Source organism: Biomphalaria glabrata, chromosome 14 (assembly GCF_947242115.1).
Source record: "Biomphalaria glabrata chromosome 14, xgBioGlab47.1, whole genome shotgun sequence".
NCBI classification, from domain to species: Eukaryota; Metazoa; Mollusca; class Gastropoda; family Planorbidae; genus Biomphalaria; species Biomphalaria glabrata.
Genome location: NC_074724.1, coordinates 27,098,286 through 27,126,272, shown reverse-complemented (window position 1 = coordinate 27,126,272; position 27,987 = coordinate 27,098,286). Strand labels below are relative to the sequence as shown.

Sequence of the window (27,987 nt, the reverse complement as noted above, 5' to 3'; positions counted from 1 at the left end):
TAAATATTTCCTAAGGAACAATTGTCAGAAGCACCGGCTAAGACTCTCATTCTGTAGCCCACAACAGCGGGGGAGCAGAGACGCAACAAGCAGCCGGCCACTTCCGCCAACGCCGCCGTTCCCGGCATCCCATCCATCCGGCAGCTGACCAATCGGGATAGAGGGAGGTGTACAGGATATAATGGTTGGCGAAAGGACAGGCGCGGCATGCTGAAGAGATTTTCGCCCTGGCTAGTTTGTAGCACTCTTCCTCAGGTAACGTCGCCTACACCAAGAGAACACTCCCCCGTTTCACAGACCGACACCAGGGCAGACGGCGTCGTAGAGGACAGCAAGAACAAAAAGGAAAAAAAAAAACAGCTTAGAAAAACATATCTAAATCTAGATCTATTTCACGGAATCTAAAGTAAGTGTAAGTATCGTCTGATATAGTTACCGGAGACCTACGTGTCTTTAGCATTGATTTGTGGTCCACTGAAGCCATGAGTTTTCAGTCACAATTAATATTAAGACATCTTGTCTATTAAGGGGTATCAGTACTTTATACGATAAAATTCATAATTATTTTATCTCCTACTCTATACGATACCATAATTAGTTTATCTCCTAAGATATAGATCTTTTTATTTGTAAGACGGAATGCATACGTGATTTGTTTTTCATCCGGAAGTTTATTTTGTTTTATTATGTAATTCGAATTGATTCATTTTATATCATAGCAGCATTAATGCTTTCATGAGACAACACATACAGAAACATTGTATCACAGTTAATGAGATATCCTAAAATGCAATGTTTTCTTTCACTTTGTAAAATACAATGCTTATAGAATGTTTCCAGGTGAATTTATTATTACTTTGAAATGGATATTGTTGAAGATAACTCGTTAAATTTTTAAGCCGATTCGGAGTTTAGTTCTAGTTGTGTCCCTTTCAGTACTAGCTACTGAGATATGTTACCTCCCTTGGGACCTCGCGACCATGTCATTGATCTGTGCAGCTGTGGAGTTGATGAGACTATATTGTTACGTGAACCGATGCAACGAAAGAGATGCAGATCTACATCTCAAAGTGGTTTTAAAAGTTCCGAATTCTCGTGTTTGACATAGTAAAAATAAAAAGAGTTTTACTTCGTTCAATTAAATATGTCCAAAAATATGACCATATGTATTTATGTAGGTAGCCATTCAAATACCATGTAGAGAAAAATGAATTTTCCAATTTTGCAACAAAACTCTTGTTTTCTACTTCTACACATGATGCTTTGCATATTTTGACGACAGGGTCAATAGATATTATTATTATTATTTTTATTATTAATATAACGTTCCAATTCAATTGCGCTTTGGTACAAACATCGTACGTGAAACAGGTTAATACAAAATGCATTCCAGTCTTCTATCTGTTACATCTTCTGATGGGATACGAGTTTTTTAAATTTCTTTTTTTTATTTTGTTGAAGTTACAATAAAACGATTTCATGAGTGAAAGAAAGTAAACAAAACTTTTGGTTGGAGAAATAGACTTACTACCTCGTTAACATCAGTACATTGCTTCAATTATAACAAAATATCTACCGGTTTCGCTAGGAAGAAAAAATCCCGTTTAATACTAATTACCATGCAAAAAGAACACAGACTTAATTTCAAATATAGAATACTCATTACGCAATGACCAATTTTGTATTATAAAGCTTTAATACTTTAAAACTATTGCAGTGAATCTATGTTGTGTAGATATAATGTAATAAATAATAATATTATAAAAAAACTGTCATGAAAATGTATATTTATTATAATCATTATTATTACAATGGTTCACTTGAGCTACCAAACATTCACCACCAGTGTAGAGATTCGTAAAGAGGAGATCACATTTCAATGAGCAGCATTCACTGCATGACATTCTTAGAATTTTGACGAGTCCGATAGATACAACACATTCTGTGACAAAAGACTGAACTATTTTTTACTATCTCATTTAATTGTGCAAGGATCCTTTAAAAAAAAACAGCATGTAGAAATCAAAGCTGGTCAGTTTGTTAAGTAAAATTCCCTGTCAAAAATGGCGACAAATAGGGCAGATAATGTAAAGGTCATCAGTTTCTATGGTCGACAGTTAAGGGTGTCATGTGGCCAGCAAAGCGACCAACCTTTACTTTCCATACAAACGTCAGGTATCCATCAGAGTTGGGTGGACTTAGGGGCGTCCTAAAGATATCGAAGTTCAAAATCCCTGTCTTCACCCAGAATCTAGCCCTGGAAGCCGAGCGAGCGCCTTACCGCTCAGCCATCACGTGCCCAGGTCACCATGTGGCAGCAACTGAAGTGTTTCTCTAATGAGCGCAAACCAAATCTCAAAATGTTTACAATCCGTGCTTTCAAGAGAGATAACTTCTATTAAAAACACTGTATTATGCTGATTTTGTAGCGGCGACCTAAGCGTGTCACTTTTAATGTCACAAACTCAAAAGTAGAAAGTAATTGATAAACTAAGTAAAACGTAATCGATAAACTTATCACCATCCGTCACTATCAATACGGTTGTGGTTGTTCGAACTTCATTATTCTTATTACTATTTGTTCTATTTCTGTACTGATTAAATCCCAAAGAATTCGCTGTTTACTTCATGAACTCAGCTCATAGTGCACATTCTAAGGAATTCCGTTTGAAATGATCAAAGTTAACATTACAACACATTATATAGCTTTATTTACACCGCAAAGAACAAAAAAAAAAAAAAAAAGGATAATAATTATTCATGTAGTTTGGACTAATTTAAAAGGAGAAAACTGTACTAATTAGGGGAAATTATAAAATAAATGTGGACTAATAAGACTGCATATAGAGAAGCTGCCATTTCTCACTGTAGATCTTCATGTTTCTTGATTCAGCATTGGGTACGCTGTATGCAAAGTCAAATCACACACAAGATGCAAAAAAAAGTTATCAGAAATCTGAATTTAGAAAGAAAACTCTATAAAATATGTGTATTTCAAAACCAACAGCTCAAGCATCTAAATGAACTGAACTTTTTTTTTTGTTATTGAAAAAAAAATCGAAGTATGATTTCATGTGTTATTTAACAGAACGTAACAACCCCCCCCCCCCCACTTTACCCCAACCCCAGAAATTGAATCCTCTGCAAGGAAATAGGCGGATGAATCTCTATTTCAAAAAATCTTTAGTTATTCTAGAACAGAAAGAAATCTATTTGTGTTGTGTCTAAGAAAATAGGAAGAGAGGGGTCACAGCCACAGGTGTAGCTATGGTGACTGTCCTTTATGTCTTTACGAGTGTATAAGAAATTTGGAAAAAGGGGGGGGGGTCCCCAGGTGCAGCTATGGTGACTGTCCTTTTTTCGGGTGTATAGATAATATCTAAAATAACCTAATTCCTAATATCGGCTGAGAACTGAGGTAAACCATGTCTACTACCAGAGCCTGCGACTGATGTTTTGTTTCAGATGTGCGCGACAAGGTTTTTGTCGCCATACGAAACAGGCCAACATAGTCTTCAAGTCTTAAGCTCACGTAGAGTTTCAATAGCTAAACTCGTAGTTACAGTGTTTAATTAGAAACCACGAGACGCATTCATTTTTGTTTTTGTTTTTAAAGAGTGCCCATTGGCGCTAGATAATACGGAGCGAGCCACTCGGTTTCATTTCACATTCCCATCATTACTGTCACGCGGCGTGCTAGCTGAGAGGTTAAGCGTTTTGTTTCCGAGACGAGGGGGGAAGGTGTCTAATACTCTAGTGAAGTCCAGGCATTTTTTGAAGTAAAGGCGGTTGGTCGTTGTGCTGGACAAACGACACCCTCGTTAACCGTCGCCATAAAAATAGATGACCTTTTACATGACCTGCCGCATAGTTAGCAAGGTCTGAAAGCTGTAATTTACCATTTCGATTTTCCACATCTCAATCACATCTCAATCACATGGAGATCTAATATTACGAACACCTCAAATGTTCAAATGGTAATTAATACAATACTCTTTGTCTATATATATCCTGTTAACAATGTGTGTAAATACTATTCAATGGACAGAATCACACACATAAGTCTACGTGTGTGTGGACGCCAGACCCTTGCCATCAAATATTTAACCACGGTGACAAATAAAAACTGCCATTAACTTCCACCTACATCTTTAAAACAAAAAAAAAATCCACACTGCTACTTCCTACATCTTTAACATTTAAAAAAAAAAGAGTAAGGAGTATTTCTGTACTGTCCCAGAATTCCTCACGGAACCAACACCTCGGGTCACACGAAGCACAACATAAATGTCGTCTTACATTATTGAGCAGCCCCAGGTTCTCGCGTTGAGATGTCAAGATTTCTGCAACGCACATTTTTAAAAAGTTCTAGGCCCCCTCCATAAATGCATATTCAAAATAGTCGCCACAACAACAATTGTGGTCGAACAGTGGTCAGAGAGTGACGTCAGACCTAGCTACATGATCCTCTACCAGGAGAGAGGAAGTGTTTAACACGGCAATCATACTTCATATCATATGGGTGGGCAAACTGGGGTTCGCAAAACCAGTGGCGCGTTATTGATTTACTTTTAATAAAAAAGAAAGAAACAAAGAATGTGTGTGAGAAAGAGAGGCTGATGGGAAAAGTTTTTAAAATAAATTTATTTGTATATATTTCTCATCTGTACCTATATTAATTGACAGCATTTACAGTGCACTTGTGCTTTGGCAAAATAGTAATACAAATGTTTTAGTAGTCAAACACACATTTTATAATATCTTCTTATAGAAACAACGTATTTTCCTGCAATTTTTGAGTTTCCAAAATTTATTTTCCTGGCGTCTACAACCGAGACCATTCGGTATAGAAGGCCCAAACACTGACATGCAACGTCACAACCTGTGGGCTGTTTAGGCCAATAACTTGTTGCCATGTCACATGTGTGTACGACGGGAAAAACTGCATTCCTCATTAATCTTCGGACTCAAAGACAATCCTTATTATTATTATTATTATTTAACTATTAATATTGAATTGTAAAAATCGTGTATTTTAATGAAAACAAAACTGCTTGCATAGTTAATTTCAAAACTTTAAAAGCTGTAGAATATCATGATATCGGATTTTCAAGATCGTTTCTAGTTTTTGATATCTAAACGGGACGGACGGACGGACCGCACAAAACTAATAGAGGCTATTCCCCTTACGGGAGCCGCTAAAAAAAATAGACTTCGGCTCCTCTTGACAGCACGTTGTGCTCCCCAGGTAGGTGCCGTACAGTTGGAGAAACACTGAACTAGCATCAAACGTCGACGACACTACAATCCTGCGACGTTTTGATTCTACGAAGACAGAGGCACATAGTGGGTCAATGCGCTGTGTTCGGGTTCGGTTCGTTGTTTCCCCATCTCTAAAATTATTCTATGTTTATTCGTGGCTCCATTGGTCTATTGGTTAGAGTGGAGTGACGACCCTTGGGACAATGCTATTGCTGTTAGAGGCCTGAGAGTTTGAGATGATCTAGTAAGATCTAGTTTTCTAGTCAGTTGTGGTACTCCAGCCTGTCCTTGTTTTACTGCAGTGGATTTACAGTTTACTTTATTATTTTATTTACTATGTGTATGCTCTTGTTAATCAACCCCTGGTGTTTGTTTCATTATTGATAGACACAGCCAAGTTTGTCCGTAAAGCCTATGTCAGGAGTTCACACCAGGGCTCTTCAACATTCTATTTCTCTGCAAGATAGTTTTAGCAAGTCATCTTTTCATCTAGGTCTGTATAGTCTTAGGAAGTCATCTTTATTCTCTCTCTTCTCTCTTTTCATCTAGGTCTGTATAGTCTTAGCAAGTCATCTTTACCCTCTCTTTTCATCTAGGTCTGTTCCTGAAGTCTGCCGTGTCTAAGCTGTAGCAATGAAGTTCGCACTTTCTTTTTAGCTTTTAAAGCAGTGCCCTGGGTTGACTTTGTGATTTGATGATTCAATTATTTACGTTTTCTGATCTCTGCTTCCTTTGCTCAATGAACTGGGTGGAAAGTCTGAGGTGTTCTCGTCCAATCATCTTGCTCTTCGAGTCTCCTTCATGGCACTCTTGTCCAGTTCTGTCCACGAAACATTTTCTATTAACAATTTTAGCATTAACATTGCTTGACATTTTAAAAACAGGAATGATATCAGCAACAAAACAAAACGAATGAAACAATTTTAAAAACAACAACTTTCGAAGCACATCTCAAACTAATGGCATTCAAAATGAATGAATTCCAGCATGGGAATGTGTTTGGAGTAAGAAAATCATAAATAAATATTTCCACTGATCATAGAGATTTTGTTGTTTAGAAAACAAATATAATAACAGATTTTTTTTGGTCCTGTCTTGTCAGTGAATCACGGGACGCTAATAAATTGTGTGAATTCCCTCTGCAAACAAACTCCAGATCTCCAGTTCATTGCAAAATAATGCAATCGCTTAGCTTTTTTCCTCAAAAATGGTCACACTAAATACAACTAAAACCAACACATTTGAGTGATGGTTTACCTACTTCCATGATGATCCATCACCCCTACTAGATCTAGAGAAGGAGCCACCAGCTATAGATCTCCATAGTTTCCTGTGCTGGGCCATCCTGTCCATCTTGTTCCAGGTGTTACCAGGGCGTCCACCTTTAGTTCGCGTGCCCAGACGCTTCTTAGGTGCCCTCTCTTTCTCTTGTGGGTTCCAGTTCAGTGCTTCCTATGTGATGCTAGTTGGCGATGTGTGCAAAGTGTGCTCCAATTCAGCTCCATCTTCTCTCTTCTACGGGAGTTTGATTGGTTCTGTGCAGGGAGGTCACTCTTGCTGTTTCTGTCTAGCCACCGGAGGTAAAGGATGCTACGTAGGCGGCTGTTTATAAAAATGTTTTAATGGTAGCAGCGTTAGTTGTAAAAAGATCTGGATGTGAGTAGTACGTATGAGTTCCCATACGCGCTAGAGTCTTTTCCGAATCGAATTCAGAATTCGCCTAGACTGGAAAAGCTTCACAGAGGTAATAGAAACCCCCCCCCCCCCCCAAATAAACATCCATTTGTTACATGCAGAAACAAATTAACAACTTTTCATTTCTCAGAATACAGACAACTTTAGGAGAATTCGCCATCAATGAAACATTTCATTTCTATAAGAGGGAATTCTAAAAGGGAACTAGGCCGCTCATCACGATTCCAAGAGCCTTGAAGTAAACGGGTTAGGAAACCGTGTAGACAATCTATTTCTACTTTAAGTTCAGGTGACGTCCTGTGTCTCAGACCACGAACTACGAGTGTTATCATGTGATCAACGAATTACGAGTGTTATCATGTGATCAACGAATTACGAGTGTTATCATGTGATCAACGAATTAAGACTAAGACTAAGACTAAGACTGCTTTATTGATCCTTACGGAAATTTGTTGTGATTACAAGGACTCGTTTCTCATATAAAGACAACACAACAGAAAAATACACATAAATACAACAGACAACATAAAGAGTTCATTCAGCGACTACACACAGGTATCTTGGTGCATTTCATGTTCCCTGATCAATGAGTGGCGGTGATAGAGTCTGACCGAGTGAGGTACGAACGAGTTTTTGTACCGCTCCGTTCTTGTTTTGATTGACAGCAGTCGCCCACTTCGCGACGACCTGGCGTAGTTCTGATGGAGCGGGTGGCCGTTGTCTTCCAAGATTTTTTCGATTTTTCTTAGGCACGTTTGTTCAAAAAGTTCCTTTAAATGTGGTAATGTTGTGAGTGTAATTTTTGATGCTTTTTTAATGATGTTTTCTAGACGTTGCAACAGTTTAGATGAGGCGTTGCCTTGCCAACAACTTATTCCGTATGTTAGCAGATTTTGTACTGTCGCGCCGTAAAAGGTCTCAAGGATCTTCTTGTTTAATTTAAAACTGTTGAGTTTGTATAGAAAAAAGAGTCGCTGGGCTGTTTTCTTTGTCAGAGTTCCAATGTGGTCTTCCCATGAAAGCTTGTTGTTGATGATAATGCCTAGATATTTATATGCCTTTACTTGTTCTATAGATGTAGTGTTTATTTGCAGTTCAGGTATAGTTTGTTTTTTCTTTCTAAAATCTATTATAAGTTCTTTAGTTTTTGTTACATTCAGTTCTAGAAAGTTGTCGGTGCACCAGTTTGTAAACTCTTCTATCGAGCTTCGATACTGAGTTTCGTCTCCTGAAATAAGACCGACTATGGCAGTATCATCAGCGAATTTAATGAGTTTAACTGAGTCATAGATGCTTCTTATGTCATTAGTGTAAAGAGTGTATAGCACAGGAGAAAGTACACAACCTTGTGGAGCACCCGTACATAGTACTCGAGTTGACGATTTGGTGTTGTTGACTTTAACATACTGGGGCCGTTGGGTTAAAAAGTTTAGAACCCATGCTTGCAAGTAAGGGCTTACATTTAAGTTACTCAGTTTGTTTATCATTAGATGTGGCTGTATGGTATTGAAAGCCGAGGAGAAATCTACGAAGAGGACTCGTGCATATGTTTTGGGTATATCGAGATGCTTATAAAGCTGGTCCAAAAGCAATAGAATGGCATCCTCAGTTCCTCTAGCTGCTTTGTATGCAAATTGGTGAGGGTCTAGGCTGTTATTGACTTTTGCTACAAGTTGTTTAAGAATATATTTTTCAAAACATTTCATAACAATAGGTGTTAGTGCTACTGGGCGGAAATCATTTAAGCAATCTATTTTTGGTTTCTTAGGCACTGGTATGATTTCTGAAGTTTTCCAGATGTTTGGAATTACGCACGTTTGCAATGACTGGTTAAAGATATGACAGAAGATAGAAGAAATTTGCTCCGCACATAGCTTGATCAGCTTGCCACTAATTTTGTCCGGTCCACAAGCTTTTGTTACGTCTACTCTCTTAAATAACAATGTCACTTCATCCTCCGTTACAAAATTGACGTAGGGCTCTTGTTTTCCTTTGGACAGAGTGTTGAAAAGTTCTTTGTGTAGTTCAACAAAATCTTCTTTGTCAAAACGAGAATAGAAATAATTTAGTTCGTTGGCGAATTTCTCATCATCAGCCACTAAAATTTGTTTTCGTTTTGAGGCGCAGCCTGTTATTTTCTTTAATCCCTCCCAGCATTGTTTTGAGTTGTTCTTTGCAAAGAAATTCTCAATTTTTTCTTTGTATGTTTTTTTCCCTTCAATTATTGCTTTTCTCAGTTTATTTTTAGCATTTATAAACTCTTCGTTGCTAGCCTTATACTTTGTTTTCTTTTCAGTAATAAGGTGTTTGATTTTTTTGGTCATCCAGGGCTTATTGTTTCCATAGACTTGTATTGTTTTTGTTGGAATTGTTAACTCCTCGCAGAATGATAGATATGAGGTAACAGTTTCTGTTAGTTCGTTTATGTCTGGACAGTTCTCAATAAAGATTTCCCAGTTAGTTTTCTCAACGCATCCTCGTAGTTTTTCTACAGCCTCTTCAGACCACATCTTGACCGTTTTTATAACTCTCTTTGTAGTTTTAAGAGTAGGTTTGTAATTTGGTATAAGATGGAGTAATACATGGTCAGATTCTCCAAGTGGGAACAAACTTTTACAAACAAATTACGAGTGTTATCATGTGATCAACTAATTACGAGTTTCATCATGTGATCAACGAATTACGAGTGTTATCATGTGATCAACTAATTACGAGTGTTATCATGTGATCAACTAATTACGAGTGTTATCATGTGATCAACGAATTACGAGTGTTATCATGTGATCAACTAATTACGAGTGTTATCATGTGATCAACGAATTACGAGTGTTATCATGTGATCAACGAATTACGAGTGTTATCATGTGATCAACGAATTACGAGTGTTATCATGTGATCAACTAATTACGAGTTTCATCATGTGATCAACGAATTACGAGTGTTATGTGACCAACGAACTATGAGTGTTATCACGTGACTAACAAACTACGAGTGTTATCATTTGATCAACTAATTACGAGTGTTATCATGTGATCAACTAATTACGAGTGTTATCATGTGATCAACTAATTACGAGTGTTATCATGTGATCAACTAATTACGAGTGTTATGTGACCAAAAAACTATGAGTGTTATCACGTGACTAACCAACTACGAGTGTTATCATGTGATCAACTAATTACGAGTGTCATCACGAGACCAACGAACTACGGGTATTATCATGTGACCAACACAACGAGCCACTACTCTTACATTCCTACTAATATCAGATTCCTACTAGAATGGGATGGAACCAGAAGGGTTCCGAAAATCCTTTAAAAAAAAAACATAAAACTTTTCTAAGGAGAAGAACTCGCACTTGCAGTTATATCCCTCGAAAATGTAGAAGTTATTTCCTTTTTTTCGATATTAAACAAAATAATTAATAACCAATAATTAATTAACTAATTGGTTATTTTTAAAATTGATTCATGTTTAGTTAGGTACAATAAATAGACAGGTACAATAAATAGTTGTTTAAAAGTTTCAATTTGATCCAACAATAGGTGTGGGAGAAATAACGAGAACAAATATCGAAGTGGACCAAACCCAACATATTAGTGAATACTGAAGAAATTAATTTTCTTGTTGGTATCAAACAAGATAATTAATTACCTGTAATTAATTGTGAATAATTGTTTTTTTTTTTTTTTTAATTTCATCCATGTCTTGTCTATGTCAATGAACATTTGTGCAAAGTGTCAACTTGATCCGAGAATGAGTGTGGGACAAATAACATGTAAACACTTTTTTACCAGACAGACAGAGTAGGTTGATATAAGCTTTGTAAAAGCAGCCTAATTTGACTTTCAGTTATGTACTGAAAGGATCGCCTATATTTCTACTGTCGTAAGTGACTTTTCTTAAGTCACTGAAAACAGTCGAAACATGGCTTCAGTTAGTTCTATATGGTACACAGAATCTTCTATACCCTGCCTCTTCTCCTGAGACTGCAGAATTATTAGAGAAATATTAAAGAGTTTTAACCTTTATTTCTGTTGTAAACCCCGAGAGACAGTACAATGAAAAAAAAAAAAGGCTCCAAAATCAAGTTACACGTTTGCCGCTCACGAGTTGTCCCCCTTTGATGCGAGTTATTAAAAGAGTAGCCATCTGTCAAACTCGTCACGTCTGCTCTCCAATTAGGCCTCGCGGTGGGCAGCAGGAATTAGGGCGGCAAAGGGCAGCACTCACTTCTTTGCTCGACTTATCAGCGCCACAAAATTGGCCAGATAGCTCTTCATCGGCATCCAGCTAGCACACCGCGTGCAAGTCAAATTTCACCCAGAACATTCCCAGCGTAATAATGACCCCCCTGACTGGTTGAAAGCCACGTAAAACATTGAGAAAAGAAACCACAAAACATATTGTTCGTTAAATATTTCATTAGAAAACCAGGGGATTGATTGCCATACAGCATCATTCATTATTTATTTTCATTTATATCTGGGGTTTATTTTACACGATACATTGAAACACAGTAATCTCCTCTTACATTTTTAAGATCCGATATATATTCTTTAAGCACTAAAAACATATCGTGGCGTAGTAAAGAGGAAGCGATAAGGAGAAGTGGAGAGGGTCATCGAATGCAATATAAGGTAACAAACGAGAAAACGTAAGTAAATTGAAAAGAGAGATCGGGAGAGATTTGAAAATAAACAAACGAAACAATGTAAAGAACGCCATAGTCAAATAGCACTTGCTGCCAAGTAAATACTAAAGACTACTTGGTGCTAACAGAGAAAAGAGATTAGACATGTGATTTGACAGCGCTAAAAAGTGCACAGAAATTATCGTTTGTCTTTTATAATACTGAGATTATCAAAACTTGTTATCTGTACACAAGAGACACCAAATTAAAAAAAAAGCTATATATAGTAATCCGAAATAAAAGGGAATCTCCTATGAAACTGTGACTAATAGAAGGACAACATAAATTCTTTGGGGCATACTGAGGGACTTCACTTCAATATCAGGATTAAGTTCTGCCGGTAGATCTGGGCTTTTAGCACCCAAATGCGATAATTTTTTAATTTTTTGTTTATTTGTGGTATTAAACTGACAGGAAACATGAGGACCATGGCGAAGCTGAAGTAATCTATGATACAAATGAAACACTAAGACTGAAATGTATCGCGGGGAATATTAGACCATTGTGTGTGTAGAACTCTGTTTATCACATGTTTAATCATCTAATTAAAGCAACAAATCGAGAGGTAATAATTTTTTTAAAACTCTTTCTCTCCGTGATTATTTACCACATTCTGGTGGAATCAACATTGGTATCGTCAGTTAGGAGAGAAAGAGTTAATGTCTTGCAGAAATGCCACCAATCAGTTAAAAGCTACGCGCCTCGTGGTGAGCATAAAAAAAGGAGATAAAATATCAAATGAATGATAAACAGAGCGCGTCTTCACGTTAAAAATGTATCCTTCTGTTTATAAATTACAATTGGAGCAAATCACTTGCACTTATGTAAGCACAAAATTGTTTACCAACACTTTGCACACACACACACATTATTACTTCCCTTGAAACAGAACTTATTAGACATTGGATTGGACAATGAAATGTGTAGAGAAACACAAGGCGGACCCCAATCTGTCCCAGTTTTTTGAACCGCTGTTATTGACTGGGATTATTCTTGTCATAGACTGCATTCAAAACAAAATACATGCAGTGATGTCTATCGACCAGGCAAGCAAGAGCTCGTGTTCTCATCAAAGCTAGGGACATGCTGAAATGTAAACCAAACACACACACACACACACAGTCTATTAATGGACACAATTAAGGATTACATTTATAATGGGTGAATTAGGAGAGAGGGGGGGGGCGGAACGAACTATCGCAAATTTCGAAAATATTGTTTCTTGGTGTTTACATTGCGAAAAAGGCGGCGGCTATCTGAATGGGTTAATAGCGAGGGCGTTCTATTATTTCCTTATTCCTATATCACACTTAGAAGGGGAGGGGGGATGGGAAGAGAGCAAGGAAAGGAGGGGGGGGGTTGTTCAGCTTAAGCACCCTACTCTTTGCTATTTCTGGATAACACTAAATGCAACAATGGATAATGGCGTAGATAACGGAGACAACGTTTGGCGCGTTAATAACTATAACGAGGCGATAAAAACATTTTTGGAAAGTTGGATAAGGATGGACACCAAACCAAAGTTCGGCCATTCATAATTTTCCATAGATTGTGTTTGTCGAAGTATTCCAATTAGTGGAGCTCTCAATGGGGCGATGATGCACCGATTGACTGAACGTAATCAGCAGTGACTGCCCTTGTCTCTAATTATTGGGAGGATAAGAAAACAGATCAAAACGTGGCCCATCTATTTGGATGGCGTATTCAGAAGAACGATAAAGCTCGTGAAAACTAAATGAGCACAGAGTTATCCCCGGACGTTGAACTTGTAAGTGCTGGATATAAAACATGTGTTCAAATAATGAGGCTGATAATAAAGATTTGTCTTTTAGTCCGAAGATTAAGAGAAAAAAAAAAGGACGTTTCCATGACGACCTAGAATGCAATATCAACATCTTTAAAACATTATGCGTGGAGTTCCGTAGTGTATATGGTTAGACCGAAAGTTCAAGGACAAGAACTTAATTCTTCTTCAGCAATTCAAATGCTTTTTTAAAAAAATTCTGTGTGGTAACATTTTCGAGCAATTATAAAACATCGCCCAGTGGTCCAAACTATTTTCTTAGTCTTAACTGACCTAATCCTTTGTGACTTCCAGTGGAGCATTAACAGTACTTCGACATCGGACTCTGTTCTGGGCTATTCCCTTCAGATGAGTCCATGCCCATCCTGCCATCTTTGGGACTTGGTCTACCGGTTCCTAAGCCTTTCTCTTCCCCTGTGGGTTCCAACCTCTAGCCTCTGCCGTCCTTCGCATGACGTGTCCATCCAGCTCAATCCCCCAGTGGTCCAAGCTATTTCCTGGTCTTGAGTGACTTTCTTTTGGCTCCACAGGGCCTCGACGTTACTTCGACATCGGAATCGGTTCTGTGCTCTTCACTCCAGTTGGGTCCATGTCCATCCTGCCATCTTAGTTTATTGCTCTACTGTTCTAATGGTTCTTGCTCTACTGTTCTAAAGGTTCTTGCTCTACTGTTCTAATGGTTCTTGCTCTACTGTTCTAATGGTTCTTGCTCTACTGTTCTAATGGTTCTTGATCTACTGTTCTAATGGTTCTTGCTCTACTGTTCTAATGGTTCTTGCTCTACTGTTCTAATGGTTCTTGCTCTACTGTTCTAATGGTTCTTGATCTACTGTTCTAATGGTTCTTGCTCTGCTGTTCTAATGATTCTTGATCTACTGTTCTAATGGTTCTTGCTCTACTGTTCTAATGGTTCTTGCTCTACTGTTCTAATGGTTTTTGCTCTACTGTTCTAATGGTTCTTGCTCTACTGTTCTAATGGTTCTTGCTCTACTGTTCTAATGGTTCTTGATCTACTGTTCTAATGGCTCTTGTTCTACTGTTCTAATGGTTCTTGCTCTACTGTTCTAATGGTTCTTGCTGTACTGTTCTAAAGGTTCTTGCTCTACTGTTCTAAAGGTTCTTGCTCTACTGTTCTAATGGTTCTTGCTCTACTGTTCTAATGGTTCTTGCTGTACTGTTCTAAAGGTTCTTGCTCTACTGTTCTAATGGTTCTTGATCTACTGTTCTAAAGGTTCTTGATCTACTGTTCTAATGGTTCTTGATCTACTGTTCTAATGGTTCTTGATCTACTGTTCTAATGGTTCTTGCTCTACTAAGATTTCTTAGTAAACTTTTAACTTGTATGAATGACGATCTAAGGAGGCGGGGTGGCTGAGGGGTAAAGCGCTTGGTTTCCGAAACGGGATCCGGGTTCGAATCCTGGTAAAGACTGGGATTTTTAATTTCATGATCTTCGGGCGCCTCTGGGTCCACTAATGACATTAGTTGGGGAAAAGTAAAGGCGGTTGGTCGTTGTGCTGGCCACATGACACCCTCGCCGTAAGCCACATAAATGGATGGCCTTTACATCATCTGCCCTATAGACCACAAGGTCTGAAAGGGGGGACTTTAACTTGAATGACGATCCTCGCGAAGCTGTTAAAGTTTTGACTGCTACTTCCTACGCCACTCTGAATGTGTTTGCAGAGCTTGAAGTTCAGTAAATGACTTCTGGTCCCCCGAAAGGAAAAGCCGCAATACGTTTTGACACGCTCTGTCTCAAAAACTAAAACCGCTATTGAAAATCCATTTTCCCCATCGAATGAATAGTTATCAAAATGTGTGTACTTCTGAATGAGAACCATCTTTTAAAAATTAAACAAAAATTAAGCATACAAACGGTTGCCTGAAGTAACGCCTGTAATCTATAAGATATAAATGCGTCACTTTGAAAAAAAAATTCTTATCCTTGGTATAAGATTGTATAATGTTTCATAAGCTACAATCTAAAGTGAAATGTTCGAACTGCTTGCTCTTAACAAATATATATTGTTTCGGTAAATGCAAAGAAGAAAAAAAAAGTATTCTTTTTAAAAGCTCAATATGTGTGCTAAGGGCTATAATAAATTATGCTTTTCAAAAAGAGCGTACTTTACTTTTACAAATAAACACTTAAATTAAATGAAGGATTTAAAACTTATGGTATTTTATTCTAATTTATAAACTAAATGGGTATTTAAAGAAAATCAGCATAGTTAACTATGTGCAACGAGTACTCCCCTCAAACTCTACCAGTACCCCAAGGTGCACGCCTACCCCATTTTGAGAAACACTGTCCTAGTAGAATGTCCATGCTGTTTTCGCGCGCGTCTTCTGCAACAAGAAGATAGAGAGATACGTCTTCGCCCATAGGACGTGGTTGTTGGATTCCTTCTTTATAATCAGAAGTTTATTGCATTCATTACGAGCGCTGTTTGTAGATCTATGCCCTCCTTGCCCCTCAGCCCCACTTGCCTCTCGGCCCTCCTTGCCCCTAGCCCACCCTCTTCAACTACTAATTAGATCAGTGTGTCCCAAACGTTTTCCTTAGCGGAACACTTCGCACATTCTGAGTATTTAGCGGAACACTTTGCTTCTTTTTTCAGAGAGATTAATTCACGTGGTGACCTACTAGTATTCCAGTAATTTGTGGAACACCTATTCAGGCCTTGCGGAACACAGTTTGGGAAACGCTGCATAAGATAGTTGAGTGTTTAACTTATAGAACCATGAGACTTAATCGACACTCTTTATCAGTATTAATGTAATGATACGATCTCTCTCTTTCGATCTCTCTTGAGTCTAAAGCCTGCACGCCAGGTTTATATTTAAAAAAAAAAAAAACAGTAAAAACACAATATAGCCAAGCTAGTAAAACAGACATTTTTCTGTTAGGTAATACAATTAGTCATAGCCATTACAATTGAGCGTCGTCCGAATAAAGTACTTTGTGATCTGGAGAAATGAATTTTTAAGAGGAATTCTGTTTTGTTCGTTGACCTGAGCTATGAAAAAAAAGTATTTTCAATCAAATAGATCAATAAATAAATGTTTTAGAGGCACGGTACGGTGTGGATCTTTACAAGGATCATTAATATTTTGCCCGGGCTATTTTGAAGAAAATGTTCTTACTTACAATTTGTACACATTTTCTTTATAATCAGAAGTCAAAAGGCGGAAGATGTCAAAAGACTCAAGTCAAAAACCCAAGTGAAAAAATGGATCACTTATTTCAAGCTAAAATGTCGCACAAAATTGTATGGTGGGTTTCGATCTTAGTATATTAGTATAAACTAATATACAGATTAGACTGCCTGTTAATACAAGCTCATGTATATTTTGGGGACAACATGGGCACCGACGCTTCAAAGACTCGGTCGAATCATAGTGAACGACACCGGAAGTCCAAACGCGCGAGCGTTGTTGCATATGATCGCTTGGCATGTACCGGAAGTGTGATGGCGGGAAATCACACCACGTTTAAATGATTAAACGCACACAACGGGGGAGGTAAACACTAAAGGATCTAAACATTAAAAAAATATATAAAAGAGTTGGAACTGAATCTGCTTAAAGTCTTTCAGTAAGTGACATCCCCAACAGTCTTGTGTGAACGTCGCCACATTATTACTCTACATTTAAACATTGAAACATCAAAGTCCATAGATTGAGAACTGCTCTTTCCCATCAAAGGTAGGACTTTAATTTATACTACACTAGAGAATGGTGAAGTTGTTTCCAAGAAAAACTTAGCAAACCAAACAGGAAAAAAAAAAGCGCGAACATACAAATGATAGCATAAGAAAACTAATTGAACTTCGTTCTAGGAATCACATAGTGACAAGAATTATTGATAGTATAATTAACTCTTTACAACATACGAATTAAGGTCAGCGGAAGTTGAATAAAATTAGACTACACCTAAGGTGATTTCAGCCGATAGGATGGTGCCAACTGAACCAGCTAACATCTTAGGGGCTCAAGCAAACTTCGATTCATGTCACAAGTCAGTAGCATCCACTGCAAATCTTTCACATTATATCAACATTCTACGGTGGATACCGTAAAGGGAGACTACCGCTAAAATTCTTTCGGCAATATGTTTCAAAACAGGCAGTACTAGGGAATGATTTTTAGCTCATAGTTTCTATAACAATGAGTGGTAGTGCCCCCAAACAATTTTTGTTCTACAATTACGCGTTTTTTTTTTCAAAAGGATTACATCATTTCCTATCTTCACTCATACATAGCCTCCCTCCTCTTCGGTAAAGATCGTCTGGGACAAACGGGCGCTATTTCCGCAGCAGACGTCTTAATACGATACCAATTAACGATAACTCTGTACACAGTACATAGCATATTTTTTGGACCCAAATATTTAGTTAGAATGAAAGTATTTACAAGATGTATGGAGATGGAAGGGGTGGGAGTGTCAAGGCGGGGCAGAGTGATGTCATTGATTTATGTGTGAGGGGAATGAAGTAATTAAGGGAGACTACTTGTCTGGTCGCGAGCGACAATTTTTTTTGTTTTTTTTATCGCACACAAAGATAAATATAGTAACACGAAATTCAAATAAAACATCAACTTGTTTTATGAATGATCTAGAAACTGACCAGATTTTCTCACCTTTTTGAAAATGTAAACATAGAAATAAGACTTTTAAACCGAACTAGTAAATTAACAAATATAATACTAAAAAAAAAAGTTTTTTCTTTATACAGCTGACAAATGTCCTGGCTATAATCGTGTCCTGTGCAAATCCAACAATACTTCATCAAGCAGTCTAAACTAGCCAAGGGACGTTACAGTTAACAAGATAGACGTACTCGAGACTTTTGAAGACTTCAACTGATGTATTTCTTGTGTTGTCTCCCTAACCATTGTTTTCTTATCAGCGTCTTTCACTATTCAACCTCCTCTAAACTTATTCTGCTACGTCATTCGTCTGTCTGACTACGTCACTACTTTTACCGTCGCGAAAAACAATACATAATATACTTATTAAAAAAAAAACAAAAAAAAAACACCCTCTAAACTAAACTAGGCTACTACACCAAACTTTATAGAACCGATTATTTTGATCTTAATAACTAATGGATTTAACATTTAACAAATGGGCAGTTATTCATTCCGCCCCTATCCCCCACCCCCAAAAAAAAACAAAAAACAATTTCTGGTTAAGCGAATGTATAAATCTACTCGCAAAATACTAAATGCCTAGGCCTACAGATCCAGACTTAGAAGACGGTGCGCCAAATATTCTTGACCATCTAGTTCTGGAGTAAACTCCTTAGTGAATACATGCGACTGACGGGTCTGTAGGAGATCAAGATTTTCAAGACCAAATTTAATTTTTGAAGATAATATTTCAAAACATTATTACGGTCAAACTAGGGTTTTCCCAGCATGGTCAGTTTGCCAGTTTTCCCAGCATGGTCAGTTTGAGAGTTTTCCCAAAGATATACGTCAACTGTCAAATTTCTGGGTAAATCGTTAGAGCCGTTCTCGAGAACAATAGTGAATATGCAAGCGGAATAGAGGAATAACAATTGAGCTTGCCTGAAAATGCCCGCGACAGACATCTATATATTTTGAGCTTAGTGTTATGGGTAGGGAAGAACTACCGTGGGCGATGAACGCACTATAATAAAACTTGATCTGATAAATCTGAACATTTTGTTTCCGTCTAAAGGGAATGTTTTCTTTAGTGGAACTTCCCAGATCAAAGATGTATATAGTGTACAAGTCGGTTAATTAAGTTTGTTTGACTTCCCTAAAAATGCAAAATTTCTAACTTTTCATCAGAAAAAAAATAAAAGCTTAATATTTTAAAATGAATTTTCCAGATTGATTGTATAGATAACTGGATAATTATGTGATTTTTTTTTAATCACAAAAGGACGGTCCTGTACTAAACCTTGGGGCCATGATTCTAGGATGCTGCTTCTAGGCATCCTGGTCGTATTGCTGCCCAATCGTGTGGTATGCGTTCCGGGCTGTCGTCTCGATGGCCCACGGGTTCGAACCCTGCCCGCCGCCCTGCTGGAGGTTTGGGGCTATGACGTAATAATCTTCAACTGAGGAAAAGTGTAAAACTTAAACATCAACTTTCAAGACAAAACCAAATCAGCAGACTCTAAATGCCCTTACCAGAAAGCCATGTGGTGATTTAAAGTCCTCTACGGTACGTCAGGCTTCGCGCGCATGCGTGTGTGTTTGCGAAGCGTGCACGCGCGATACAAATCGAGTTGATGTCCCGCCAGAAGATTGCTGCATTGATTTCATTCTTTATTATTTATAAAGCGGGAAAGTGAAATGTCCAATTAAGAAAACCCTGATGTCAAGTGTTTGGGGGGGGGGGAGGGAGGGAGGCAAACCCAGAGAGAGAGAGAGAGAGAGAGAGAGAGAGAGAGAGAGAGAGAGAGAGAGAGGGGTGATCCAGACGGACAGAAAACACACATGTATTACGTAATAGAAAGGGAGGATGAGAGAAAAGAAAGCGGAGACAGTGTCACTCAAATCTAATAGGAAGTGTAAGAGAAATAAACCAAACAGAAGAAAGAGAATGGAGGAAGCCCCGTACACATCTTCACACACGTTCTCCATCTTGGGGTTTTGGTTTTGTTTTAAATTCTCTTTACAAAAAAAAATGAAGAGGTCGAAACGCTTGACCACTGACGTGCGAGGTGAAGGGCTCCACTTGTCTGTCCACTGCAATGAGGTTGAAATGTGACAGGGAGAAATTGAGACTCAGGACTTGGTGATATTCGCAGTGAGTCGAATCTCTGGGGAGGTGGTTGTTTGTCTTTAACAGGGTCTCCGCCACTAACAGCTTTGCACCAACGTAGACATCTGAGAACAGCTTTGTTTGTACCAACATAGAATCAGAGAACAGCTTTGTTTGTGCCAACATAGAATCAAAGAACAGCATTGTTTGTACCAACATAGAATCAGAGAACAGCTTTGTTTGTACCAATCAGAGAGCAGCCTTGTACCAACAGACTTTGTACCGACGTAAACACCTGAACAGTTTTGTACCAACATACAACAAGTAAACACTGTTCGCAAAGAAAAGACAACCTCCACTGGACCTCCGCGTTTCTTTCGTCAGCCTGTGCACCAGACAAAGTCGTTACATTTTTATGCTACCATTCACATTCCTTGGGAGTACAATGGACGAGTGAGTGTGATGCAGGAAGAAGACAGAAACTCAAATAATACTCAATACATTATACGATATATACAATGCTAAAAAGTGCACACAATTTCTGAAAACATTGATGCAAAACCTTAATAATAGGATTTATATATAGTAATCAATAGAATGAGATCCATTAAAGATAAAATGAAAACTCCAAGTTAGGGAAACATATATTTCCCACCTTTTTGTGTTTGATTTTCTATACTTTGTGCCAACATTTTGGCGGGCCGGAAAGCATTGCGTCGGATTTCGGGCATCCCTGGAAACTTTAAAATACCTAGTTTGTCAATACTTCAGTTGGGTGCACATCGGATACACGAAAAAGTTTGCTGTTTATGGATGGGCCCATGGGCGTAGCCAGGTTTTTTCCGGGGGGGGGGGGAGGTCCGCAAAAAAAGTATATATGTGTGTGTGTGTGTACGCAATCTTTATTACATTCTGACCCTTCATTCTTTCGGAAGACGTTTATTGTACCCTAGAGTAGATTCTTCCTGGAATTAGTGGGAAAATTGTAGACTCCACGGCCTTGCCAGTAAGGGTGTCGGGGGGAGTGCTGGGAGCCAAGCACTTTTTTCGGTATTAAAAGCCAACAGTGCATTATCCTCCTATTAAAAAGTTTTATTTCAAAAATCTTATGTGCTATTCTACTGACTTAGATCCTCCCGCGTCGTTCGGCGCATTGGGCGGCAAGCTGCTTGCACAATAATAGCGTATTTGGCTCTATTTAGCTAATTTAGCTTCCATTGAATTAATTGATGTCGCGTTTACACGGAATGGAAAATACTTATGGACTTCAATCTCTTAGGGCGTAATCACTCAGAAGTGTACTGGTTGACCATGCCTGCATTCAAGTAACCCAACACACAGCCAACAGGACAGCGAATGGCAAACCTTATACAAACTTGTATACATATATGCCAGCTTGATTTCAACGATGAGCTCCGTTAGACTTTAAGCTCACACAGCCGGCGCCCTAGGGCTGGGCGTTAAATAATCAGAATACAAACAAGAAAAATACAAGCAAAATAATTTTTTTAAAGGGCTTATCTTAGTGGAAGAACTCCACAATTACAACTATATATCTATGTAATGTCGAAGTTTTATTTCCCTTTTTCGATATCAAACACAACAATTAACTACCAATAATTCATTCACTAATCGGTTAATTGTTTTTTAATGATCCGAGAATGGGTGTGGGAGAAATAACGTTTTCAAACTTGTACAGAGCTGATAAAATCTTAGGAAAAAAAACAGTTAAGGTTTCTAATTGCTTCACAACAATGGCATGGCTTGTATATTCTGACCTTTTTTCAGTAACGGACTTTTTTTTCCCGTTACATACTCAACTCCATCTAACGCAAGGCTCTTTTAGGTCTTGGTCACTTGTTGTATTTTAACGTGCAGGGTACGCTAATATACTATAGAGAGGCCTCGAACTGATACTTCGCAATTTTAAACCCTTGCTCAGACACACTCATAGTAAAGCAAACGCATACAAACAAACCCACAAACACACACACTATTATATGAAGGAGTTTCTTCCGAGTCAGACTATTCTAATTTTAAAACAAGGTTGATAAGTTTGAAAAGAAGGAGAAGAAAAAAAAAAGGAAGAGTTACGGGAACTAGTCGCCGGGAAAGTTTAAAGGCAAATGAAGTAATGACAGAGATAGGGGAGTGGCGTTATTACAGGGTACCAGGCACCACAAGGTTCTGGCTGAAATGAAAGGGGGCGGGGCGGGTTTGGGGGGGGGGGGGGGCGTCTGATCTCTAATACATCTTAGTAGTTGGCGTAGCTCAACCTCAGACTGGTGAGAAGATATGATTTATGTGGTCCCTGCTAAGAACTAACTGTGACGCCAATAATGTAATGATCTCTCTCTCTCTAAATACACATAAAAGAACTGAAGACTACCGGTACCGAGAGAAGAAGACACCTCAAGAGTTTGAAGTGTAGGGATGCTTTCATGTCATTTCAACTATTGCCAGTTAGTAGTGTATAAAAAGAGATTTAGGAAGCTATCGATACATTTGGAAAATAAATGTATCTCTATAAGCGTTAAATTTACCAAGATTTTTGCATGACAAAAACAGGCCCATCTTGTTTAACTCCAGAATAATCAGGACAATCACAATGATCACAGACTTATGTTCCTCGCATTTTAGGATTGTCCAGTGCCGCCTCATTCTTTATTTGCCTAAATTTGACTTACTCTTACTAGAATCCCGTACGTCGAGCCTCGTTTATAATCCTACATGTCTCCCCAACACCCCAGTTATACACAGGACATAAACTCAGCGCCCCAGCGCTTAGGTAATGTTACAAAAAATAATAGCACCGCCTCAATAAATCACAGATACAGTACTTAATACGTAGACTAATTAGACTTCAAAAAATCTGTTGTCTTAAAACTCAGATGTATATTGCCGACGAATAAATAACCCAGAATAGAAAGTTTTCTAAACGTAGTTTAACCTAGATCTATATCAAAGGGTCGATAACGCTTTTTATTCGAGAATCGTCTTTAGCTCCCCATGCTTGGGCTCTTTTTTGTTTGTTACAAGTAATGAATGATAATAGCCACACTTTAGCCTTGTATTAACAGAAGATCCACGTAAGCAAAACATCTTTTTCTGAAGGTTCTGTGAAGGGGCAGACACGAGACATAGGGATCAGTGGCGTCGCTAGGGTGGCGGAGGGGTGAGAATTTGAAAATCTCCCCGGGTACCCGCTTGAGAAGGGCCCACATTACATTGAATATTAAATATTACGCAAAATGTAGGGGGCCCCCAAAGAGGACAAGCACCCCCCGGGGCCCAAAATGATGGCTAATTCCTAGTTACGCCACTGATAGGGATGTTCTTCGATCGAATGAAGTATTAAGTAAACATAGAAAAATCTGTAAAGGGAGATGATTTAAAAAAAACAACAACAATAGGGCATTAAATTGTTGGTCAATCTACTTGTTTTTTAAACTCTCAAGACATTGTCGATACAGAGCGTTGTGGCCTAATGGATTGAGATCTTTATTAGTGAGATGAGAGGCCCGAGTTCGAGTCCTTATATTTCTGAAAGTGCATAAGCGCAATGATAGAACGTGGTCGCGTAAGCGATAGAAGGTTTGGTGACCGAGACAGGTTCGAATCCTGTAACGTTGCAGTACATACCGGAAACAGCAGCAAAACACGGCGGCAAAAAAAAAACAAAAACGAATGCTGTGAACTGTATCAAATGGATGCGTTGGGAGTACTGGGAAGTCTCCCAAGGACAATAATTCTTGTAAAGTCCCCAATGACAACGATTCTAGTGAAGTCCCCAATGACAACGATTCTAGTGAAGTCCCCAAGGACTACGATTCTAGTCAAGATGCCTGGCTGAGAGTCATAAACCGCTTCGGTCGCCTAAAAAGGGCGCTCGACTCATGCTGAGTTGTGTTTGAGTCTAAAAGCATCACCTCCCAGATACCCCCTCCCACCACTGGTCCACAAAAGAGATTGAACCATAGCGCACTGAGCATCATCGTGGGCTCTATAAAAGCAATACATTTTTTTTTAAAGAAAATGATTCTTTAAAAACAATCCCCCTTAACAAGCGATATCGTGTACCTAAGATAATGATTTTGGTGAAATTTAAAATTACTTATCAAAACTGTTGTTTTTTTTTATTGGTGTCAGACTACAGCAAAGCCAAATGTTGAGCACCCCAAAAGTACTGACTCAATTTAATTTATTACAAGAATTTAATCAGAATTACCCCCCTTCATTTCCCCTCTCTAATAAGCACAGAAAAGCTCTTCCTCCCTACTGAAACTAGTGTCGATACTCCATAACCGAGACGTCCAGTATACGAATCCCAGGTTGAGAACGGCTGCTTTAGACGAAATGTTTATACACACAGAATTTATGAAGACGTCATAAGTGTAAGACTTCTTGTACAGTTCTTTTTTTTCCCTCTATCTTCTTCAGATCATGACATCATTAGCCATCTACCTACTGCCTGCAATCCTCCTTGCAGTGTTCCACGCCGCCGCCCATGCAGAAGATGGCACAGGGCCCCTGTCCAGACATAACGCCCTCAGAACTCTTTTGAGGAAAAGATCACTGGAGGCAGCGCTGAGGGCGCCACCATCTTTATACTCAGAACTGGTAATGAACTCTACAGAGTTTTGTTTTTGTTAACTAAGGGAAATAATTCCTTCTCAAATTTTTAAATGAATATTCTGAGTTAAAAACGTATTTTGTCCTTAACACTCCTCGTGTATTGTGAACTGTCTATTGGCTGTGTAGATTTCTGGTCTATCCAGCTATTTACAAGTAAAACATAGGATAGTCTATAAGCAGGCTACAATTTGAACAAAATGAACGGTGGTTTACGAATAGACCTGACCTTAACAAGGTACCTAACATCAAGGATGTTGACTTGTATAAGAAGAATATAAATATATTGCTATAAATTGCATTGCTATAAATAAACTAGATACGCGGGTAGGGGTAGCCGTGTGTGGCCCGCCAACATAGGTGACACAAGGCCGGCGTACTGTAATATCTAAGGATAACAATAAAAACTTACAGCCACACATTAAATCTAAGAACACGAGAAGATAACTTATCGCCTAATAATAACGAAACTTAAGTTACCTAAATAAATACTTTGCATCAGCATTCTCACCCCCAGGAGACAAAAACATATTACTTAATTTGAACCTAGTCGAAAACATAGGAGATATAGATGTACAAGAAAAAGGAATCCAAAAACTATTAACTAACATAAAACTGATAAAACCAAATAAAGCTTCTGGACTATCACAAATCAAACCCTCGCGACAACCCCACCTCAGAAAGACACAAAGATTTCTTGTTCCTTATGCCAGAACAAACTTATTTAAGTGCTCCTTCTTTCCTAGTGCTATTAGAGCATGGAATGGGTTGCCTGAATCAGCCAGGAAAACCAACGACTTGGCAGAGTCTAAGTCACTGATTAACGAGCACGACTAGATTGACCTAGGGACACGCGTAGGACATAATCATCATAATTTTTTTTTCAAGTAACTGTCTGTATATTATAAGATAAAAAAGATAAGATAAGATGCTGTGAGCGGTCAACCGTGAGGAGGGACGACCGTTCAGGAGAGTGCTGGTGTGAACAATGCACGTGCAGATCCCCCCCCCCCCGGGTGGTGTAAGCATCTGATCGTTTACGTTGGACTGGCGCCAGGCCCGTGGCGTTTCCATCGCTTTCCAAAAAGCTTGGACACTATAAGAAGAGTCAAGCAGAACTACAGACAGCTGTATTCAGGACGAAACGGATTGTTCATTATCATCATCATCATCATCACTCCTTTGAGTTCCTCATGGAACATAGGGCCTCGACAAAAACACGCCACTCTCCACGGTCTCTTGCTAGTTTTTTGATGGTTTCCCAGCTCTTCCCGGTCTTCTCTGCTTCTTCAAGTACACTGCGTCGCCATGTTCTTTTTGGTCTTCCTCTGCGTCTTGTTCCCTGGGGGTTCCACTCTAAGGCCTGCCTAGCTCTGTTGCAGGTATCTTTTCTAAGGGTGTGACCAATCCATCTCCACTTCCTTTCTAAGATCTGCACTTCTATATTTTTCTGTCCACTCATCTCCCACAGTTTGGTGTTTTCTACTTTGTCATACCAGTGCTCATTATAGTTGGTAAATTTATTTCAGTACAGCAGAAGGGTTCTTGTGTTTTCTGTCATGTTGTCCGGTGTTAGAAGAGAACTAGACACGGAGACGTTACAGTATTACAAGACTGGGATAGAAGATGTTGCAATGATGGTGACAAAGAAAAGATATATATTTATACTAGCCAGATATTACCCGAGGCCTGAGGGCCTTAGTCTGTGTATTACTAATATAGTGGATTGGACTTAGATCTATGTCAAAATTGGCTAATGTTCCTTTCAAGTTGTTTATCTTTCGCCAGGAAAATAAAAGTAGATTGCGAAAAGGGTCTACCTTTCAGCCGATACGTTCATATCAAATATAAAATACTGTGAAAACGGGTTTACCCGATTTGTTAGATAGTTTCTTTCTTTAATAGAGATAAATTTAGATTTTTTTTTTTCTTTTTTTTTTTTCTTTTGATGTCTTCCCGGTTGTGGGAGGGACATTAAATATACACTACGGTCTCCGCCATGATCTAAGGAACATTTATGCCAAGTTTTATTGAGATTAGTCAAACGGTTTTAAATTTTATACGCGACATACATAGGGCCTACATACACGTATACATACATACACCTTACATTCTGCTTCATATATTAAATAAACGTAGAAGAAGGTACTCTATACATACGTACAATAACAGAAGAATGGAAGCGTAACAAGGTTGATAATTTAAAAAAAAACAACGTAAACATCATGTATCCCCCCCCCCTACACACACATATACTTCTAGTCTCCCCCTACATAAAATAATAAGGTTGTTGCTTCAGTTTTAGGCTTGACAATGCACACGATATCACTGTATCTCTACAAAGACCCACTCCTCATTAAGTCCCTTTTCTTTCTTTCTCCAGCTGGACTCCCCACTGAAGCGAGACAGCAACGGCGGAGACTACTGGATCTGGATGCCTGCCCACGGGTACATGCCCGTCCCCAACGACGAAGTGACAGAGCAGCAAGGGGGCCAGGAGAAGATGGGGACCCTCCTTCGTTACGGCTGAGCGCCCCGCCCCTCCCTCTTAGCAGTGGCCCCATGACGTCACCAACACCCAGACGTCAACTTTTTCAATTGCCATAAACGTTTGATTTATTTTTAGAGAAATAAGAAGAAAAAAAAATAAAACACCTTTATATATAAAACAACAACAACAACTGTTTGTTAATTGTATTAATGTTGACTGCGGGAACTAATGCTATAGTCAAACTTTGAAATATGTAACTATATCAAGTATCAACTTTCACTTGTAGCTAGAAGTAACTTTTATCATTAGTAGGCAAAAGTGAATGTGTCCTAAAGATTGGTTCCTTTGCCTACTTCAAAATCTCTCCTAGTCTTCCTCTTTTTTTTTTTCTTACGATTTTCTACAGATTCCATTACATCCCCACCACATTTCTTAATATCGTTTTCTCTTCTTTTCTCTCTTACTTAATCTTATTGCTGAAAGAACGGTAAACGGGATCTTACAAACTAAAAAACAAACAAAGAGCTGATTGCTGAAATTTACTTTCAGTGTACAAATCACCAATAGAAGCACAGCCTTCTCAGTATGTTAAAGAAAGACAAACCATACTAGACTAGCTAGGCATGAGTGGTAAAAGCAAGTAAGAGTGACAGGGGCAGGCG

At 38.6% G+C, this 27,987-nt stretch overlaps 2 protein-coding genes across 3 annotated transcripts in view; one reads left to right on the top strand and one right to left on the bottom strand.

The window, feature by feature from the left end:
* Window positions 1–27,987, bottom strand: part of LOC106055161 (selenoprotein S-like) — a 150,693-nt gene that overhangs the window by 18,571 nt on the left and 104,135 nt on the right. The gene's annotated exons all lie outside the window — the stretch shown is intronic.
* On the top strand, window positions 196–27,498 carry LOC106055159 (uncharacterized). 2 transcript variants are annotated; one of them, XM_056010173.1, is made up of 3 exons: window positions 196–406; window positions 24,643–24,822; window positions 27,218–27,498. In XM_056010173.1, exons 2-3 carry the CDS (start codon window positions 24,646–24,648, stop codon window positions 27,362–27,364), a joined length of 324 nt encoding a protein of 107 aa, XP_055866148.1. In that variant the 5' UTR covers window positions 196–406; window positions 24,643–24,645; the 3' UTR covers window positions 27,365–27,498. The 2 variants fall into 2 exon arrangements, with proteins under 2 accessions (XP_055866148.1, XP_055866147.1); XM_056010172.1 differs by having other exon boundaries at window positions 196–412.